The sequence below is a fragment of the Manduca sexta genome, chromosome 10, assembly GCF_014839805.1.
Source record: "Manduca sexta isolate Smith_Timp_Sample1 chromosome 10, JHU_Msex_v1.0, whole genome shotgun sequence".
In the NCBI taxonomy this organism is placed as follows: domain Eukaryota; kingdom Metazoa; phylum Arthropoda; class Insecta; order Lepidoptera; family Sphingidae; genus Manduca; species Manduca sexta.
The window spans coordinates 10,123,723-10,146,948 of record NC_051124.1 but is presented as its reverse complement, the minus strand read 5'-3'; the positions used below and the strand labels follow the sequence as shown (position 1 = coordinate 10,146,948).

Genomic DNA, 23,226 nt, shown 5'->3' with positions numbered 1-23,226 from the left:
TTAACCATTTCTCAACTTGTATTAAGACTAATAGGATTCCTATTACCTACAGTAATAGAACCCTTGCCGTTGTATCAATGTACAGAAATGATTTTATGCTATGACAATAAAGCATTTAATTTATCTACATGTGAATAGGGCATGAATGTATTCATTTTATTGAAATACAGAACATACTACACGATGTGGCTTGTTGATTTTTTAGTTTTTCTTTTTCCTTCAATATCTATGATATAGACATTGGCCTGTTATAATTTTATTATACATATAGATGTTTAATTAATTGTGGCACAATATAAGAACTAGATAGTGGGTAATATGTCTAATTTTAATAGTTTTATTACTCTAAAGTATATAGTAAGGTCAGAGGGCCCTATTCTGTCTTTTTGCAATACACCCATAATGCAAAAATAGGGCGAATCTTTTTTTGGCAACTATGGGTGTTCTATTCATAGGAAATCTTCAATAGCCATATAGATGTAAGAGTAAAAAAATATCTATTTACCTATATAGTTATCAATGCTGTCCTACATTTAGAAAGCTCCTAATTGTAAAAAGACAGATATACCCCTGTAGATGGAATAGGGCCCCTGACCTTATACATAAACCAGATCCTATTTTAAAAAACTTTAAACGTAACTACAATCTGGCACAGTAATGTGTAATATTGTTTATACATTTTATTATATTCCGCACGCTATAATATTCACACGATAATTTTTATTATGATTCTTTTGCCTATGAAATTATTCTGCAATAGATTTTTAATTAATTATTTTTAAGTTAACAGTTTTTTGGATTATTGTGGATGAGAATAGCAAGGGAAAGAGAAAAATGGAGGAACCCTTCTGTTAGACGGACTAGCTTTAAAGAGCATTGCTGCAATACATGCTTTTAAATATTTTTTTTTAAGTTCATGAAATAACTCACAACATAAAAGTGGTTCACTATCTATAAAATAAATCAATATACAAATATTAACAATGATTTCTCATGAGTGGTCATTAGATCATAATTTTATTTCAAGTAATCATTGAATTTTTATTTAGAAATCAAATTATATATTTTTTTTATAGTGTAACACTACCATTTTGATGTTTTTGCAACAGAAAGAAGTTATATACCGTGGTATTCAAATACTCAAAATCATTTTAACAAACGGATCTATCACAATATGTTCTAATAAGTAATTCCACAACAGTTCCGTTTTATATCAGTTGAGGAATTCTATCTAATAAACACAATACAATTGTTTTAAATCATTTTATTCACTGCCTTTAATTACACAACTGATATTATAAAATTGTGACCTACTTATGTCATCTAACCAATGTCACATAAAATCTTGTGAAATACCTGTGTTTTTCTACTTTTATTAATTCCAGTTTTGTTGGATGGCATTTATATTGTCACCTTTATAAGTAATGGAGAAAATATTAGTATGTATCCGTTATAATTGATATAAGAATTTAGTTATTAAAGCAAAGCTAAAAATAAGTTAAATTCTATACAGCCATTATAATTTATATTAAGTCATATAAATAAATAAAATTTTAATAGATGCAGGTGCAATAATGCAAGCAAACCTAGTAGTATCATTTATATAAAAGGGTGTAAACTTGATTCTTAGATTCTTAATTAGTCCTAGATAGGCACGTAGCATGACCACTGACTGATTTCAAAACACTGAAATGATGACCTTCGGACAATTCTGTAAAGAAATCTCCATTGGGACGAGAAACGGAGAAAGCTGAATCAAATTCTCTATGAATTATAACATTGCGTACTCACCTAGCGCTTGTTGCCAAATTAAAAGGTATTTTTTTATCACTTTTCGATAGTAAGAACTAAAACACGAACTAAACGGATAACGTCTAGCTGAAAAATCAATAACATCGCTGCAAATCTACTAGATTTACTTAACTCGAATTACTTGTAAATATACAATTTTCTTAACTTACCTCTTCACTAACTTGCAGAGAAGATCTTCGAAACGCCTTCAATCAACTTTATACTTCTTAATAAAGCTAAGTAATATTTTTATTTATTTATTTTGAACCACAAACTGCGACAAAGTGAAACGATGATCATCTGGTTTGACAGGCTCTTGACGTTTACGTTCCGTTCGTCGCTAAATACATATGCATTGTTACTTTGTATATGTGTGTGCAAAGATATAAAATCATGCAACATTCATATTATAAGGTATTGACCAATATTGTATATTTCTATAGTGACTCATTAGTCGTTATACTACTGCTTTAAAATTTATTACCCTACATGGGACTGCACAAAGTACTTCGGAGGAACGGAAAATACCATCTCAGCTACACGCCCTGTCAAGACCAACCTAAATTTAGATAAAATCGATCCTTTTTATAAAATTGCTTGAATACCCAGATACGGTCATAACTCTGTGACAATGCGTTCCATGAATTATCATTTACGCAGCCGTAACAGATCAATGACATTAGGAGATATGATCTGAACCTTTTACATTTACGATTATGCGTGATTAACCAGCACTGCAAGGATAATAGAGAATAATAAGGCATAAATAAAACACAGGCTTAGGTAAAAACAAAGTTTTTTAAACTTAATGTAGCATTACATAATCTAAATCGAAAGGATCACCTTGTGAAAAACTTTTAAAGCGTTTAATTCTACACAGGTTTTACCAAATGCTGAGATTTCCTACATGTTTCTGTTTATTTCAGTGCTTTTTCGAATCTTGCTGAGACATCGTTCCAGTTGGCAACATCAAAGATTGCCTTGACGTAGTCTGCCCTCACGTTTTTGTATTGCAGGTAGTACGCGTGCTCCCATACGTCGATACCGAAGAGGGGCACCAAGCCTAGAGAAAAAAAAATCCACTTTCACCACTGTGACTTAAAATAATTTTTTACCAAAATAACTCAGACTAAGATTAATATATTGATATCATGTTTTTTGCATCAGCGCTTTGCGCTACCATTTCAAAATAATTTCTTGAAAGTCTTCGAGGTCCATATAGCGGGGGATAACGTCCCAAAACTTTAGTCATAAAAACCGAGCCAAACAATTTTTACACCACTACTATAAAATCAAAAGGCTGTTATTAAGCCGTGGTACCTTATGTGTATAGCATAGTTATGTTGCAGGTAGAGTCGGTAATGCTACAGTGCTCAACCGCTTTACTCCTCTTTCCCAATAATAAAAATTTTAGAGAAGCGAGAGCTAGTCACATCCTGGAATGTGAGTAGCAAGGTGGGAGAGCAACACATTATGCGGCATTAGTACACCCAACGACAATAAACACCACACAGTCAGCACGGCGCCGTGCTATCAGGTCGTTTTATTGGCAACCATTAGTTATTCATAATATTATGCAACTTATACGTACTCTGAACCAATTTTAGATATGTACCGTCTCATCATGATTAAGAACCATATTTTTTTGTTACCCACAATAGCACGCTAGTTGAGAGTCAAACTAATAGCAAATGGTAGCTGTAGCAAAGCCCATTATGAAACTCAGCGTAGTAAGGTTTCAGGTTCCTTTTGAAAAATAAATCCAACGGAAGCTAACTGTTAACTACGCAACACATTTTTAACCCCTAGAATATTTCATATAAGAAATTTATATTATTATCTATACCGATGGAATTAGCTCGAATTATTTTAGTCTATTTAAGCTAGAATCGAAATTGTCCCTTTTGGACAGTTTTATACTCTTCACATACATGACAAATTCTAAATTTCTTTTTTTGTTCATAGTGGTAGAAATACATCACCTCTTTCACACGTCATGTCAATGCAAGAATGTGTATGCATGCATGCAAAACCATTTTTTCATATGATTTGATAGTGTATGGTTTGTCTATGCTTTTTGAAAATCATTGTTTATTTATTTATAGACAGTTACCAGTATAGATAGTTACCAGTGGTAGCCTGTAGAGGGTCCTGGTTCTGGCAAGTAGCGATCTGGAGCTTCTTCATCTGCTTGTTGTAGCCGAGCCAGCCCCAGCCGGAGCCCTGCACGGCGACTGACGAGTTCGCCAGCTGATTCTTCATGTTCTCCCATGAACCGAAGTCTCTGGAAATACATAAATTGCATGTAAATGTAGATTATGAAAATTATTTTTATCGTGCTTGGTTAATCTTTTTTAACATGGCAAGAAAACAATAAAGTTTATGCAACACAAAAAAAAAACAAATAAGAATACGATTACAAACATAAAATGATCAATGTTGTTAAAAACAAAATACTTTAAAACAATGTAAATTGTGGAACAGTGTATAATTCAGTTAACGAATATATTCAAAACCGATATTATAAAACAATGCTATCATCATTGATGAACAGCATACAAAAAATAACATTATTTTAGCTGTAACCTTTTATTAACTTTTCCAACGATTTCTATAAAAAAAAATTACCTGTTCACACTCCTTTGTGACATTTATTTCTTCAAAGCCTTCACATTTACTGGAGATGCTTTTAATAATATGACCAACATCGAAGTCAGTTTCTAGGCATTTAACTTAAAGTGTGAACAACTTAAAATGTTGCATTAAATAGCAACACTTTCATTAAATGAGCAAAATACCACATTTGCATCCCATAGGGATAGGCAGAATATGGCCTGCTATTCAATCTCTACATATATTCCAAGTTCAAAAAAAATTAAGTATCTGAATATATATTTGATAATTCAAAGCTAAACTATTCTCTAATAATTATTTTCCATTACCACTTTTACTTACTTACAATCTTAATAATTACAGTTACAATAACAATTTTATCATGACATATTATAACTACACATAAGAATACGTAATATAAGTCTAGACAGTATACATTATAGAAAGAACTACAATGAGGGAGTTATCAATAGTCAACAAATAAAAAACCATTATCTAGTGTCATTGACGTCAATGGATCCAGGTGATATGATGGCAAAGGTGAACTTATGTGTTTAAACATAAACAAACATAATGATAGCTTTATTGAAAATATTGCATGGATTGAGATTATAAATAGTCTTGCAACAAAAATAAGACAAATGATATGACTAATCTATACTTATAATAAATCTGTAGAGAGGTCAATTCTGTACATGAAATATATTTCAAAAATAACTATCAGGGGGTGATTAGGGATCGATACTGATTCCAAAAATGCAATTAGTAAAATTTTTGTCTGTCTGTCTGTCTGTCTGTCTGTCTGTCTGTATAACCGTTATAGAAACAAAAACTACTCGACGGATTTTAACGAAACTTGGTACAATTATTTTTCATACTCCTGTGCTGGTTATAGTATACTTTTCATCACGCTACAATTAATAGGAGCAGAGCAGTGAAGGGAAATGTTGGGAAAACGGGAGAAGTTACTCCATTTTTAAGCTTCCGTCGCGTGTGCAACCTTAATGGTTAAAGCTACATAGAAATCATGTATGACGGAAATGTTCTCCTTAAAATTATGTAAAAAATATCCCACGACAGCATATGTCTATCTTTTATGGTTGACTCACAATGACACGTGTAACTCCCGATAGCTTAGCAGTTCGAAGCTTTCTCATTATATTTGTTTACTAATCTTAGGAACTATCGGTCCAAACTGAAAAATTCTTTTTGCGTTGGATAGCCCTTTATTTGTGGATTGCTATAGGCTATATATCATCACGCTATACCCAATAGGAACGGAGCAGTAATGAAACATGTTACAAATACGGGGACAATTTATTAGTTTTGAGAGCTTCCGTTGCGTGCGCTGCGTAAACAGTTAAAGTTATGCAACAATGATGTATGTCGGGATTATTCCTCTTAAAAAGTTCTAAAAAAATATATTATAAAACAAAAGTCCCCCGCTGCATCCGTTTGCCTGAACGTCTTAAACTCAAAAACTACCCAACGTATTAAGATAAAATTTGGTATGGAGACAGTTTGAAACTCTGGGAAGAACATAGGCTCCCGGGAAACTACTACTTTTATAATGGAAAACTTTAGCCTGAAAAACTTTATAACGCGGGCGGAGCCGCGAGCAAAAGCTAGTATGAATTAAACCTTTCATGAATTTTTGGGCTACGTCATAATGAAGAAACCTTTGATTTTCCATCTAAAGTTGCGTCCAATTAAAACATTTCTTGAGTATCCCCTATTGAGTATAGTGTGGTGAAAACAATACATATGATGTTTACGTAAGCTTAATGCAGTATCGATAAAAATAAGTAGATGTTACTGTATATTATTCACAATTATTGACCAAACCCTGTAATGCAATGAATGCAATTTCCATAATTTTTTTCATAAGTGATATATTATTTTAAAAATAAATTAAAAATAATTATCCCATCCAGGACAAAACAACTAGCTCACGAAATTAACAAATTAAGCACCAAGACAAATCACCAAAGAGATATTACAAAATGATCCAGTTAGTATGGACTATTGGACATGCAAAATACAATTTCATAGTTACTTCTCAACAGCTTTGGTGAGTGCGTCTGATGGTTTACCGCCATTGGGCGAGAGGTTCTGCCAAAAGATGGTGTGGTTGATGTGACCACCTCCGTTGAATTTAAGAGCTGGTGCCAAATTGATTATTGTGTCAATGTCACCTGAGGAATATGCACAGAATGTTATAATTTAATTTCACATAAATGTATTGTACGATATAAATTATGTGACATAAATTGTTCGATATACAATGCATATTGATTAATAATTATAGTATGTGTGTACATAATTATACAAAAATACTAAGTATTAATAGTATATTCACATTTCTTTGTTTTAAGTAACCTGCCTGATATTTTATGCAATCTCAACATTATACCAGGTGTATTACTCATGGAAAATAGTTTGTATTTTACACAATATTTAATGATTTAAAAATTTTGCTGTTACCCTTTACGTAAAATATACAAATAAGCGAAATCCTATATATGTACATAGAATGTATTGCGAATAGATTCAAGTTAAACATCCCACTGCAATGTAAATTGTGATATCTTGAATGGTTTATTTTTTTGCCCTGTGTAATCAGTCTTTGTAAATACCCTATATAATTGCATTAACTTTATAATCAGCAATTACACAATAAATCAGAATGACAAACAAAATAACATGTTATAAAGGTGTGTGTAAATAATTTTATGATGCTCTCAAGTACATAATTATAGGAACATCACTGGTGAACGATATCAATAATACAATTCCTACTAACTTATCTTTGCATACTTGTGATATAAGTGCTACAATCAACAAAACATGAACATAGGTTAAGATTTTGTATCCCTTTTGAAAATTTTACTGTTTACCATTGAGAATTCTTAATACAAGTATCTGCTATTTTTATTTACACTGCACAGTAAAATACTTGATACAAATTTTACATATCTCATTCTACAATGATTTCTTATGTTTATGTGAATGTTAGACATTAAAATAAATTTATTTTTTAGATTTTATCACAGCTTTTATATTTTAATTTTCTCTTCACACTGTCAGTGTCTGTCCACCCTCCTCCCCGTAACCATGAAGGCTAAGAAGTCTTTGAAACTTCAAGAGAAAATTGAAATATAAAAACTGCAATAAATTCCATAAAATAGTTTAATTTTTATAGCTTATTCTCTACAAGATATTAAATCGTGACTGTTTTTTTCTACAAATAACTACATTAACAGCAATAAAAAAGAAACACAAAATAAATTACTGTGCAACAGCATCTTTAAATGGTTGAGAAGGTTCAGTCTTGGATGGTGACAGGTTTAACCAAAGTATGGAGTGGTTGACATGTCCACCACCATTGAACTTAATGGCACTCAGCAGGCCCAATACTGTGTTCGTATCTGCTGCTGCCAAGGTATATACCATTTATAATTTCCTACTTTTCATGAATTATTGCATAGTTTTGCAATAACAGATCCTGATAAACAGTATATTAAATTTTTGCATTTATTTAATTAGAAAAAAAAAATTATGGGTTCCATCAATCATTGAAAATAAATGATAAACTATATTTTCAATGTTTTTTTTTTTAATTTAAGATATTGAGATACTGCACATTTTGTTTAAATATATTTGGAGAATAATAATTATTTAATATTCGTGTGATTTCCTTTACTACTATTAGATGACATTAATTGAAATATTTACTTGGTTAAAATATTACATAAACCGTAGTATACATAACATACAACCTTTGGACTGTGCCTGCGCCAGCTTCTCTTCAGCCGCATTGAGGTTGTTGACGTAAGTTGCGTGATGCTTGCTGTGGTGCAAGCTCATGATCTCCCGGTTGATAACCGGCTCCAAAGCGCTGTACTCATAAGGCAGCTCGGGTAGTGTGTGCTTCTGCCGAGACGCCCCCACAGTACGACTTAAAGACCAAGAAAACATCCACGGTAATGCGACAAAGTAATTATTAATTAGCATACTACATAAACTATGATCATGGTAAAGGTTTACATACATTACGGATCCAATCCTGCGTGTACCGAACATCGTGGTTAGCGGTTGAGGTATGCTAGCACAATAATTGTAGGACACCGGCCGGCGGATTCAGACCGATCGATGGCAAATTATCAATAACGTGAAATTATGCAACAAATCTTTTTTCACAAATGTTCAAATGTCAATTGTCAAATCAGCTGACGTTGAATTGTGTGCGTTTACGAAGGATATTCCAAATTGTGTTAATTATTATGAAATATTCATTGTCTACATGTAACAAAATATTTTTAGTACGTAGATAATGACTGTGAAGCAATATAATATAGTAATAAATTTATTATTCATTAAATTTAAAATCATATATTAGTCATGTATTAAACACACAGATAATAACAATACAACCAAATAAGATTTTTATTAAACATTTACATAAAAAAAGAAACAATTTATATGTTCAGATGATGTAATATTTTTCCGTAATATTTTTCGGAAGATTTTTGACAAGTACACAACAACAATATTGACAGTGACACATTGTGCCATAAAAAACAAAATATTTTTTCCCACTCTAACTTGGTACGCAAGACGTCTTCTGTCTTGTCTTTACCTCGTCCCCCGCGAAATTCCTCCGGCCCGCCAATCAGGGTCAAGTTGCTGATGCCGACCGCCGAGACGTCACGTACGTCGTTGATAATTTTACTAGTGTGCGTAGTTGAGTCGTGTTTCGATGTTGATCACGACTTGTGTGCGTAAATTGTTACGACGACGAATGTGCACGGTTGTGGTGCTCCGAAGTTTTTCGCCGATTTTGTTATAATATTACAAGAAAAATACGAAAAATTTTCACAAAAAGATCATTATAGTTCAGTTTCAATAAACCATTAATCTAAATAACTTTCTTTGCTGTAATCTATCAGTGTTTTGAATCGTATGTGTACGTTGCTATAATAAGTGGTGTTGCATTTTGTTTATTTATAGACAGTCGCAATTTGCAGTCATGTAATTTTACTTGTGGCGCTAAAATGTCTCAAAGGGATACAGCAATTCACCTTGTGGCGGGAGGGTGAGTGTCGATCTCGCGAGAGGTCAACTTTAGAGTTTATTTTATCGTTATCATCACGTTATCAGATCAGAATTCTTGTTGCCTACGGTTTGGCACGTGTGACAGAGCTGTGTTTACTAGCGCGGGTATTCTGCCTACGCATGACACACTTCTTTTAAAAAATAGTACCATTGCAATAAAATACTTTTGAATTTAGAGGTGTAACTTAGTTTTGCACAAAATACTGACTTCTGATTTTACAGTCGCAATTGTTTACTTTGGGTATGTTTTACATTTAAACTCACGTTTAATAAGTTATACTTATTGTAAAATGATCACATTGGCGATAATATAACAGAAAAGGTACCAGAATTACATGCGTAGTTCACATATCGTGCCTTGTGCTAGCAATAAGACTTAGATCAACTACTTATAAATCTAAGCAATAAGCATTATGGGAGTTATGAAAATATTACACAACAAATAGTGATGTTTTAACACCTTATAATATACTAATTTCTACACATCCAATCCCCATTATTGGATTGAAAAATTTTCTTTTCAATATCAATCAGAATTAGAAAATCAATATCAAGTATTGACATTATTTCACAATATTAATAAAATGATCATGATGAAATAACAGTCAGCTAATTGTAATGAAATATAATTAGAAATAAATTACTATAGTTATCAATGACATATCTTTTAATTTCGGAACATGATTTATTTAATTTAATCCTTATAAACAGTAAAAAATACAAATGTAAAAATATATTTATAATGTTTAAGTAACTTGTGTCTCATATTAAAATTGAAAATAAATGACGTTTTTATTAATATTTCTTTTTATAATAATATATCATCATCAATAGTCTTCTGAATTAAATAGTTAAGGATTAGTTATTTATACTATCTATATTAAAAGAAGGAAATAAACTAAATGTAAACAATAAGTACCTTATTTTGTTACAATTAGATTTAGATTATACTAAATAACATAGAATAAATTAAACAGTTGGTTGGTGTTGTTTTTATATTATATTCTTTTTTCAAATTACTTAACAGATTCATTTATGTATGTTATATATAAAATATCCATATTTTGGTTTATTTTCTAATTTATAGATACAGATAGAATTATTGACATAATAAATCTAGATTTACTTTTTGATGTAAATCATATTAGATGTTTGAACACTTCTCCATATATTAAAAATAAATATTCTATAAATTTTCTTGCTTGTGCTAAAAATATCTATTAATTAAGGTCAATTGTGATTATCATTATAGGTAAATTATTAATCAAAACTTAAAATCATAGATTGTTGTATTAGATATTGTGTGATTCTAATTACATGGTGGTTTCTTGATTCTTATACTTTTCACTTATTATATTTAAATATAGGTTTATGTATGTATATAAATATTACAAAGTATTGTGTTTCAGCAATTTTCGAATAAACCAAGAAACCACTGGAATTAAAAAAAGGTTCTCAACATTTTTATTTCTACTGGCCACCAGAAATTTACTTTTACATATAACCTGGTGAATAACTTTCAAGGAAATGTATTTTTTTACATTTATACATATGGATTAATACACAATTTTAATAAAAATGATCAAACATATCAGTTGTGATTAATTACATTAAATATAGTAATCCAAAATTTAAACTGTAATATTCGAGGCAAAGTTTAAAACCAAAGAATACTAATAGAAATAATAAAATTATTTTTTCATTATAACTGCAAAAAATATACAATTTATTCATTGGATAAAAGTATGCATATTACTATAGATTAATTTGTAAATAACAAAGTTTATAATAACCAATCAATTCCATAAATCATTTTTATAAAATACTTTAATTCATATAATTTTATAATCATTAAATGAATCAATGCCAAAATGCATACAAAGCTGCCCTTTACTTCCTTGTGAATGCATTTACAAGAATTCATAAACTATTAAATTCAAAAACATATTAAGTTTCAAAGAAAATTAAAAAATATTGCCATTTAAATGTCCACTCACTTCAATAATACACTGCATAACCTTGTGCTAAAGTAAATGTTTACAAATTTCACTTCATTATTTTCTATACACTTGTTTTTTTGGATATTATAAAAAATATAAATTTAAAAAAAAAAATGTAAATGTTATACTAATAGAGTGGGCTATTCAAGGTAGGTTTGTGTCGTCAGAGATCTTCATCTGAAGTTCATACTTCTGCTCATAGTTGTTAAATGGTTTGTTAGTTTGTATGAGAAAAAAAACAACCGTTATACTAATTTCAGGTTTTATAATTGTCAAGCTCAATAATATTATTGAAGTTTTTAATATTAATGACTAGGTCTCTGTTCGGCCTGAAAATTCTATTTTTCCAATTAACAATCAAATGAATATATGTATCAATTCTCTTGCTCAAGGACAAATAGCTTTTTGGTTGAAAGAATTTTTAGGATCTTTTACAACAGTTCAAGTGATTTCTTTTAATGACCTGATTTCATTCCTCATCAACATATTAACATCACCTCTTTATATTGCTGTAATTATTATTAATTTAATTATATATTTTTAGTCTTGGTGTGTTAATTTGAAGTCTTCAAGCCTTTAAATGTAAATTTTGAATTTTCAATTAGGCCTGCTGTTTTTAAATCGTCAGATAGAGCCATAATTTAAACGACGTCTTAGATTAATACCCTCCATGGTTTTTTAAGTTTACGCTAAATATGCCTTAGAATACTAATAAAAGACCATTTAAAAAAAAACATTAAGGTCTATCAAAGGCCATTTTCTCATGTTTTATAAGTATATGTTCAATATACTCATATATTAACTACAAATATATGCACATAACATGCTACTATGAACATATTTGAATAAATTTTCCTTATAGAGATAAGTAGATTGAACGAGGGACGCACGCAGATCATATAACAATCTCAAATGTATTTTTTATTTTTTATTAATGAGTTTACAAAAAATCTTATTTTTATTTTATAAACAATTATTAATTATGACATAACAAATAATGTAAGGGACTTGCGTGTGCTCATATATGTGGCAGAGGGAGGCGAGGTTCCGGTATTTGATACGTCACTCGCTCCCTCCCTCAAGTGTATTTGAATGGATATGGAACTAAACGTCGAATTTGGGACTTTTAAAACTCTTCGGTTTTAGAAAATATATTTTTTTTAATAGATTGGTAATAGGTGCGTAAGAGGGAATACTTTTATCGATACTGCTCTTATCATTTACTTTATTCCGATAGGAAAAATATATTTGTCTTATTCTTTGTCCTAAACATGTTCTTCGGACCGCATGAGGTCTGTAATTATGGATGCAAGCAAATGCGTAACGCATGCGTTGCTTATAAATCACCGTTCTTTTTTTATTTGATAAAAACCCCACAAAATGCTGATCGAACGGATCTTACCGCTTATTCGCATTGCTCAGCAATGCGTAACGAAAATCAGAACAATAATATTTTTTATCATACATTCTTTTAAAAAATGACTTCTATTATGTACTATGTATTATATCCGACTCATAAAACAGTAAAAAAATTAGATTTTTGCACTTTACAATTGGAAGCTCATTTCATAGATACATGAAATGTGCCATGTTTTCGAAAAAGGCAAAGGAATTTGAATTCTCCAAACGTCTCCTCTATTTGTTTACATTCGGACGCAAATCACTTCCGCACGACCAAATTGTGCGCAAATTTAAAGCCCATTAGATCTGTTAATGCATGTTAATAAATCTGTCTAAATTGGCCACATACTTATAGCTATAGCATGGGTGTAATTTACATCATTAACTGGCATTTTCCAGTCCGCTGGCAATGCTTGTCATAATGATTAACTAACCATTTCATTGCATTTGGACTATTAAGTTCTTTAGATGTCGCATCTAGTTTTGAAAAAAATAGTCGGAGGGTGTAGGCAATCCGTATTTTCAATGGTATCCGACCCGGAGGGGGAGCACGAAAAATTTTCGTTTTCCAAAAAAATCTAATTGAATTCCTTTATTGCTGGATGTAAGTGTGTTGATTTTGCAATAAACAGGTCACGCCGCCACTGCGTATCTTATTTATGATAATTCTGTAATATTCGTGTTATTTATTATTTGTGCTGAGTCCGTACCTAAATCACCAAGAGAACCTGACTGTAAATCCAGTTCTGTCAAACAAAGTGGCGAATTTTGTTATATTAGTCGCCTGTTACCAATGCCAATCGCCGCTGGTTTCCAAGTGAAACTCCGTGCAAAGATACGGGAGTTTTGTCATCTGTGCATATTATAATAGTTTTGCTGATTAAATCCAGAAAACTGAGCAGATAGTAGATAGATTCCGTCATTCTAAGCGGTTAATCTTAAATCGCTGATGACTTGAGAGCGAAACAAAGCTGGATCTCAAGATTTGGTTGTTCCTTTCCAGTGTGGCGGGCACAGCGGGCGCCGTAGTGACATGTCCACTGGAAGTTGTTAAGACTAGACTACAGTCGTCCAAGGGGGTCGGTGTGCCGCCATCACAGCCGCCGCCCTCCGACAGTGCTTCTAATGCGAAGAAGATCTGTTCTAAAATACCTAAACATCAGGTAAATATAACGATTAAGAAGTTTAGTATACAACTTAGAATTAATATATTTTAATGGACAGATCGTAAAGTATTTTTTCCGTCTAGTTCCAGGCGTTATGCAATTAAATGCTCATAAAGCATTTTATTGTATGGTCATTTTTCTGTTTGTGTAAATATAGTGTTTTCAAAGCATTCTGTGTTTACTTCACACGGACATATAGTTTAAACTTTACCGACGTAGTGTAGACGGGTATTAGGTTATATAATGTTTTTATCATTGTTTGTTGTTTTCCCTATTTTTACTTACTTGAATGGATTTAACCTTGGATGAATTTGGCGAATTAGATCAGTTTTGTACTTAAGGCCATATTCTTTCTAATCATACTTTTGAAAATAAAAGCTGTAATTTTATTGCTACATCTCAATTCAAAATAACTTCTCACTAGGGAATGCAATCTCGCGAAATTTTAGACTAAACGCTGATCTCGCGAGACCAGGAAACCAGTCTCGCGAATACGAGAAAAACAAAATTGGATTCCCTACTTCTCACATAGTAAAAAGCTTGTAATTTTTACTGAGCAATCCATACATAAGAGTTGCCCCCAATGTTTACTTTATCGGCGATTGGATTCTTTATGTTTGTAGATAACTCGTTATGTACAATACCTACTGTCGATTGATTATGAGTTGTAAACTTAACTCGATACCGTATCTAACGCGTTATGCGATACAAAAATGCGTCTGATTACATTATCGGTTATCGATTTGATTGAATTCGTTTGTAGTTTCAAATAAATATTAAAGTTCAATAGATTTATTGGTCTAAAATTCTATTGCTTAAGGGAGCAATTAAGGTTTAAGTGAATAATATCGTATGGAATAGTTATAAAATTAGAATATCATTTAGATTATTACAACTGAAACCCAAGGTTTCGAATTTGTACTTAAATAAGTATTTATGGTGCCTTCAGCTTCATGCAAAAAATAGTGTTATGTATTTGTTTTGGCCATAGCTATTTTACAACTGATACAAATATTACAAATGAATTTGCAAAATTATATAATAACACGAAATATACATTCTTATATAGCAGTTGAAACTCGTTACGGTTGTTTCTTAATAGCACATGACTTTAACAAGTAGGTATTGAAGAACATCTCGCTTGTCAGAATTCAATCAAACTCGTTAAGGTTTTATCTCGTTTAGCACATGCCCTTAACAAGTAGGTTTTGAAGAACATCTCGCTTGTCAGAATTTCAACAAACCCGTTAAGGTTTTATCCTGATAGCACATGCCCTTAAAAAGTAGGTATTGAAGAACATCTCGCTTGTCAGAATTTATACAATCTCGTTAAGGTTTTATCCCGATAGCACATGCCCTTAACAAGTAGGTATTGAAGAACATCTCGCTTGTCAGAATTCAATCAAACTCGTTAAGGTTTTATCTCGTTTAGCACATGCCCTTAACAAGTAGGTATTGAAGAACATCTCGCTTGTCAGAATTTAAACAATCTCGTTAAGGTTTTATCCTGATAGCACATGTCCTTAAAAAGTAGGTATTGAACAACATATCGCTTGTCAGAATTTAGACAACAAGATAATAAAATGTACGCACAACGTACACTTGAGCATGTTTACCAGTCTATTTATAGATTTTAATTGGTAGAAAATTTAGCGTTATTTACTTGTTACGTTCATTATCGCAGTTCTGATAATGGTTTATTCAGAGCCGGGCAGGAAATAATGTTGCAACTTACCGTTACTGATATTGATTGGACTACAAAGTAGTCTATACGTTGAGCCAGCAGACATTTTGTAAACAAACACGATGGCGCAGTAAAAACTGAAATAGTTAAATACTTAATAAATTTCAAAGTCAAGGTTTGCATAGATTATAATTGACGGGAGAGTGGTGGTTTGACTCAGTTGGCGATAACGAACGAGTTTCGGTTGGATCGCGAAGGTTACAGCAGTGGCGAAGGGTCGATATATCCCGATTCCTACCGGCTTCCCTTTTGTAACTTATGTAAAATCTAATTATCATTGTAACAATTTTCAAATCACATTTATGCATATTTTTAGTACCTACATGTTGCCCTTTTCGAAAATGTCACCCTTCGCCACTGGGTTACAGACCCAATGATTCGCATATCACTTTATATCTGCAAAGGGATGCGATAGTTTTATTTATGAAAGCTAATTTACATATTTTGTCTAACTCATGGGTACAAAATACCACCTGAAACTTATAAATTAATTTAACTTATATTTAGAATGAAGACGGACATAAAATAATGCCCAGTTGAGTTCCAAATTTTAAAAATATGCTATCAAATAAATCTTGCTCAGGCGATGCCCGGACTTCGAACGATCTTTCAAGTAAGGAAAACAAATTCATAATAGTTCTGTGTACATATTTTGTATGTATTAATTATCGCCAGTTTTCTTACTAATATTAAAAAGAAATTTGTACTAAGCTAGCTACCATAGCTTATTTATTCAAAAATACCACTTACATGCAACTTGAAACCCAGCCATGCCAACTGCTATGCAAGCTCTGTTTTATTGATTTTGATACCAACAAATCTATTTTAGTAATTCTAGTTACATATTGCAGTGTTCTCGGTTAAACGGTTATAAAAAAGAGTATTATGTCGACAAAGTAAACAAAACGTTGCATAATAAACAGTTGAAAATTGTTCTTGATTTTTATCGGAACTAGCAACAGAAACTCGTTCGGGATCCTGATTTGTTATTTACATATTCCAAGGCGTAAAAATCAGACGTATATTATCTAATCGTCATGTTATATTTCGATACACTTTGGCTCTAATGACTTGAAACCTCGTATCTCGACTGTTGGGGGTCGTGTGTTGTTAGTTGGGACAGATTCTTGCATTTTTACTTGTAAGTAAACAAGTTTTAAATTATTAGACTTCACCGGTGGGTGTGGGACTTCCCTTAACCGATCGGGCCGACGACCTAAGTAAGGTTGCCCGCTGCAGGCTAATGAAACTATGTCGCATGTATCTTGTCGAGGTAGACCAAGTAGATGTTTGAGTAGACTTAAATAGTTTTTTTGTAAATACTCGGTACTATTTTCGATATATTTTATTGTTTGCTGTATAGAAAACAGTTTAAACGTATAATTTAAATGATCTATTGTAGTATTACTTAAAAAGTCTCACGATCTTTGTGTCTTTTCTACTAGAAACTTTATGTTATATACAGTCCAATTAATATAACGCCTAATTGTTCAAGCAAGTAAGTTCAAGATGCGAATATATCCTAGCAACAATATTTCAATAGTTCTTTAAGTACACATAACTTGCCGCAAGTACTGCAAGCTTCAACGTTTGCAGAAATCAGCTTGCCATGATTGTTTATATGGTAAATGCAAGTCTAAATTGCTGCAATCTAAATTGCTTAATAAATTATTTTCTATGATATGTTTTTTAAATACTCGTCGAAAATGTCAATTTATTTTGTCTTATGAACTACTGTCGAAAAATATCAAGTCGAACAAGCGAGATACGAATCCGTCTGGCAGAACATTATCACTATTAAAGCCCAGACGTCTGTCATTCATCTCTCGTCAAGTAAACATGTAAATACGAACCATGCTTTATATATTTATATCTCGCCACAAATCAAAGAGAAATTATTTAGCTGGTGACCCGGCATTGGCGTCTGTCCAAATGCCTACTTGTAAGCCAAGAAAAATCACTTTTTGTTATGAACATACAATTTTACTATTGTACTTGGGACGTTTTAGAGACATATGATCGATGTTGAGCCAAGATCTCCATAGTGATCTGTTTTAGGCGCCGCATGAGCAAGTGACAAATATTTGTGTTTATTTTAATTTCCCTGGGTGTAGAACAATTCTGAGCCAGTAGGATGGTCCTGTTTCGAATACTTCAGAAGTGTTCTCTTCAACGATATGTCTAATGTTTGAACGAAGATACCGTTATCTCTTGATTCTTACATCTTTATGCTAATAAAATTGTTATTCTTTGGAATAAAATTTCCATATTTTCCATTTTAGATCATATCGTGATGTTAGCTATCGTTCAAGACAGTTATATTTTTACACTTGATTTGACTTTATATTGACTTTAAAAATCATGAAAAGTGAACTGTTTGAACTTTCGTGATGTTTTGACTTCGATCTCCGCGTCAGATAAATCAACTCAAATCACAATCTAATTTTAAACTCTTTATTAATTCATGATCTATAACATCAGATGATTTTAATCCTTATAGATTTATATCACCTTTTCGGTATCTCCAATATATTTTTGATGTGTGGTCCACGATTATCACCACATTCCACATGTTCGAAAAATATTCTTTTGGAGCAATTAGAGCAAAGAAAAAGTCTGAATCGGGATATTGCGATTTTCTTCGTTATTATTTTTTATCGGGACTTTTTTACCTATCCTGTAAATTTTACCGTCTATTAAGTACAGCTCGAATTATCTTCAAAAAACATTATTTTATTTAAAAAAAATCATGTTACGCTACTTTTGTGTCGTTTTATGCTCAAGTTAAATCACGAACGAAGCTTATGCCAAATTTTATAGCTACAAGGTGTCCAAACGGCAACAATTAAATATACAAAGCAACTTCCGAATTCCTGAATTTAAATAAGAAATAATAATCACAGTAAAGTTAGAAGATTAACTTAACGCTGTTAGACCTTGTTACAAGATCCTAGTTCCTACTGTAATATACAACAGACTAATAGTCGACAATGCGTAGAATGTCTTGTCAAATGGTAAATTAAATAACAAATATATAGCATGTTATATATTGCGTAAGTGCGAGCGAAGATTAAATGACCTTGTGCAATGTCGTTTAGATATTGACGCTAAAGGAGCTGCAAGGCCGTTCTATATCAAGAGTGCATGGTTATTGAATAACGGCAATATGTTATGCAACATGTATGCACAATGCACGCAGAACACTTTCGTGTGATGGTCTTGTTTTTGGAGTGCTGAGATATCTGCATAATGTATGTCAAAATGTGACTTCTACTTGAGCTCGAGTGTTAATATCGATCTAACATGAATATTTTTGTCTCTATTATATAATTTGGTTTTAGTGCTTTGCGTTCGCCTGATATCTTTTTGATCCTATCTCATTCTAAGGCAAACTAAATTTAGAATTGTGTGGCCTACTACATAGTATTCCATCTAACTTATTTTATTCAATATTGCGCAGATCTTGTTTTGATCTTTATCATATAAGTGAGATACAGCGTGAAGAGGCTCGTCGTTTATCAGATTATCCACATTTCACATCATGGATTAATCATCCGTGAATATCCTGTTCCACATCTCACATATCTAAGAGATGTATTGATATTAAGGAGAGTCCATGATTCGTACTGACAAACCCATTTCTGTACCTCAATCACTTTTGATATCTTTTCCAGCCTGCTGCTCCCAAACATTCTTTCTCTATCTAGTAGTAACAACTATCTTCGTGTAAAATGATTCTCATTTAAAAAATCTCATCTATTGCATGTGTTCGTTAATTTACAGTTATTATACATATTTTCAATAACTTTAAAAACTAGTTTATTATTTTTTAAGCATAATTTGTTACCTAACACGAATATCCAGTATGTAAATATATTCTCAGACATGTGCATTGTTTTATGTGAACTGAAGACACCATAGTGTTGGGAGGGTACCGCGTTGGGTACTTCATTGCTAAGTTTTTGCCATATATACGTATACGAAAACTCGGATTACGGTCCGTGACTAGTCGCTACACTGCAAGACAGTCATTACTCTTTCGCCCACTTCATAACGTTTTGCGATGGGCGAATTACTAAAAACAGTATTTAGTTATTACTATTCCAAACCGAACGTATAAATATAGATTTGTGTACAAATAAGGACTATATTAGGTATAATTTGTTTAATCAATTTCACGTCTGGCCTAAAGTAACTTACTTGGTATATTAATTGTAGGTAATTATTTTCTGTTCCCAACACATTGAATAATAAAAACCCTTGCACTATTATTATAACCATTTCTCACTTTCTTGTTACGACTACTTGTTTATTGAATACACTAGTTATGTTCAAGTAACTTTCACTGTACAGTTCACAGGCTCCATTGTTCAATGTGTAGCGTATTGGTTGCTCAAACAGGTTTAAAAAAGATTTACATACTTGAGTTATCCGCAATTTTTCGTTGGGATCTAAGTTCGACAAACATTCCGCTCTAATTTTGCAAGTCGAACTATTGTTAAATATAGATTCTTTAGCAATTAGGTCAGAGAAAGTATGCTAACTGAAACTAGACGAGCTATACATGCATACCTAAGTATAATATGTAGATGGTGTTAGATTGAAACACGACGAGATAAACATACCTAAGTATAGATGGTGATAGATCTTGGAATTAAATACGTATTGTGTGTTCAAGCTTCCTACGATGCAGATGATTCTGTCGGGAGAGGTGTTAATATATATTGATGAGTTCTAAGTTTATCAAAGATATGCTTAATTAACTCACAAATTAAAGCGTAAAGTGTAATTTATTGAAGGATAATAACTTGGATGATATACCGCTAATCATGTGGTTTATAGTCGTGGTTAATACTATTAATGTGTTCGTCAGTAGATGTAGGCTGATGATAGATGTTCTTCTAATTATTTCTTTACTTTATGTCATTTTTATTCAACAGTAAGCCTTGAATAATTATGTACTTTGGAGAAATCTCTCTTATTGACAATCCCACGTGTGTCGCAACTGTTCGTAGATAAGATGCGATCTGTGGAGAGATGGTCGTCTATTTATTAATCTTCCTTATTAATACTTTTTTCGTAGCTTGTTTCATTATAGAAACAATGTTAATAAGTATTATCATCTCTCACAAAATTTCATTATTTCATTTAGATTGCCTAGAATTCAATATACTTCTTACAAGGTTTTTGGATCGACACGGTTACTAGGTATAATAGTAACATCTACTATTGTTTCAATTGAAAATGTAACTTCTTGATCTGACGAAAGCGCAATTGACTCGCACAATCCCATTCAAAAACAATCAACGTCATAATCAAAGCACTTGTTATCAAGCCATACATTTTGAGCAATTTTGCCACAACTGCGTCACACAGACTAGGACAGGCCGTTATCAGAATGAATCAATTTCATGGGAGATTTCATTATGTTGTCAAGCTTCTTTATTGATTGGATGGTTATTTTCCGCAGTTACTATGACTGAAGGTAGACAGATAGCGTGAGCAATCACGTCTCTCACAATTACTGTGTGCTTCATCCTTTAGTCACACAAACACGCTATTTGTGGACTAGATTATACATACCTTGTTGCATTATGATTAAAGATTATATTGCATTAAATACGGGAGTCTTAACTGCATTGCAAATGTTGGATTTGTTTGTTTTTTATTGTTTTACGCCTTGGTCTTTCCTTACTAAGGGCTTCTGTCGGGTTGGTGCTCATATTGCTAACTCTGAAACACGATTAATTTAATTAAAGAAGTATTGACTTTAAAGATGCATCTAGAAACAATATAGCCAAGGTTACCAACGTTTATGAGTTGTATATTATTTCGATATACTAAGATGTCCAGGCTTACAAAGTAAAAGCTGAATAATGAACTATCCAAGATTGTTTACTTGCACGTAAAATTTTATATGTTTTCCAGTTTTATTTAGTAATGATCTGTCGTACCTTGTACGAAACATGGCTAGCCTACGCGAATCGTCAAATATTTATTGCATTTATATAACTACAGGCGATGTATAAAGAACTTAACCTACCTCGACCAGACGGAAAGTATAAGTAGGTAACATTACGATGCTTATATTATAGTATTGTTTCTATATAAGTATCATGTGGAAAAACTCCGTCACAAACATCATTAAAGGTGATGGACATTATTGTTGATTGTTATATACAAATATACCTAGTCTTGCCATAAATATTGTAATAAAGAAAAAAGAAAATTGTTAACTGCAAATAACATTTATTACTTTTACAGTGTGTCAGTTTAATACATAAATATAAAACAATTAAAAATATAAAAAGCTTATTCGAAGTGGTCTCCATTGGCTGCAATACAGTCCTTTAAACGATGAGGCCAGTTATCAATAGAAGCACGCACTCTTTCCATGGGAAAATTCTTCACTGCCAATCGTATAGATTGTTTTAGGGACTCCAAATTATCATGGCGTTTAGAGCAAGCTGTACTCTCTAAAACTGACCACAAATCATAATCCAGCGGATTAAGATCGGGACTAGACGACGGCCAGTCTTCAGCTCTGATGAAGTCCGAAACGTTCGATTCCAACCAAGACTGCGTGGACCGAGCTTTATGACCCGGCGCCGAGTCTTGCTGGAAGGACCATACTTGGTTATTGAACATGGTGATGTTAAGGGGCTTAACTACCTTCTCAAGAATGGTATCTTGATACACTTGTGCCGATGTTTTGATACCTTTTTCACAAAAATATGGCTCAGTCACTCCTTCATAGCTAACACCCCACCAAACCATCACTGAAGTCGGATAATGTCCACGTTGCACTCTGTCGACTAATTGGGAAGCTTCCTTAGAGCTTTGAGCATAAATACGGTCATTTTGTTTGTTAAAATGTTGCTCAATTGTAAAAATTTTCTCATCCGTAAACAAAATTTTTCTGTGACCTCCCTTTGCGTACCGCTTCAGTAGTTGTTTCGATTTTACCACCCTATTCTTCTTTAAATTATCAGTTAAGAAATGGCCAGTGCGTCTCTTATAGGCTGCAAGTCCTAAGTCATCTTTTAAAATACGCGACATGGTTCTAGGTGCTATCTTCATTTCCCGAGATAAAATCTTTTGCTTTCGGACAGGATTTCTTCGAATTCTTTCCCTTACTGCTTTGACCACCTTTTTCGTACGAACACTACGTGGACGGCCAGATCTTTTTCTGTCACAAACAGAGGAGGTCTCATTGTACCTATTAATAGCCCGGTACACAAACATTTTACTAATACCAAGTGTATGGAGAGTTTTAAAAATTGCATTTGGCTCCATACCTACTTTGTGTAATGCTATCACAGCGATTCGGTTCTCTTTATCACCCCACACCATTTTAATATCGCAAAATATTTTACAATGTATTGGCGCCAAAATG

At 32.3% G+C, this 23,226-nt stretch overlaps 2 protein-coding genes across 5 annotated transcripts in view; one reads left to right on the top strand and one right to left on the bottom strand.

Annotated features, from left to right (window-relative positions):
• Positions 1 to 2,570: 2,570 nt before the first annotated feature.
• On the bottom strand, positions 2,571 to 8,712 carry LOC115441900 (superoxide dismutase [Mn], mitochondrial). 2 transcript variants are annotated; one of them, XM_030166823.2, is made up of 5 exons: positions 8,456 to 8,712; positions 8,184 to 8,362; positions 6,461 to 6,599; positions 3,921 to 4,075; positions 2,571 to 2,854 (listed from the first exon to the last, which is right to left on the bottom strand). In XM_030166823.2, exons 1-5 carry the CDS (start codon positions 8,485 to 8,487, stop codon positions 2,709 to 2,711), a joined length of 651 nt encoding a protein of 216 aa, XP_030022683.1. In that variant the 5' UTR covers positions 8,488 to 8,712; the 3' UTR covers positions 2,571 to 2,708. The 2 variants fall into 2 exon arrangements, with proteins under 2 accessions (XP_030022683.1, XP_030022684.1); XM_030166824.1 differs by lacking the exon at positions 8,456 to 8,712 and having other exon boundaries at positions 8,184 to 8,382.
• Positions 8,713 to 9,126: 414 nt separating this feature from the next.
• Positions 9,127 to 23,226, top strand: part of LOC115441901 (mitochondrial carrier protein Rim2) — a 37,117-nt gene continuing 23,017 nt past the window's right edge. Inside the window, exons 1-2 of one of the 3 annotated variants that reach the window (XM_037437175.1) lie at positions 9,127 to 9,499; positions 13,924 to 14,083. In XM_037437175.1, coding sequence (XP_037293072.1) covers positions 9,459 to 9,499; positions 13,924 to 14,083 — 201 coding nt within the window. In that variant the 5' untranslated portion in view covers positions 9,127 to 9,458. Of the gene's footprint in view, positions 9,500 to 9,614; positions 9,761 to 13,923; positions 14,084 to 23,226 lie in introns of those variants that run through there. The other 2 variants (XM_037437174.1, XM_037437176.1) reach the window with 2 other exon arrangements.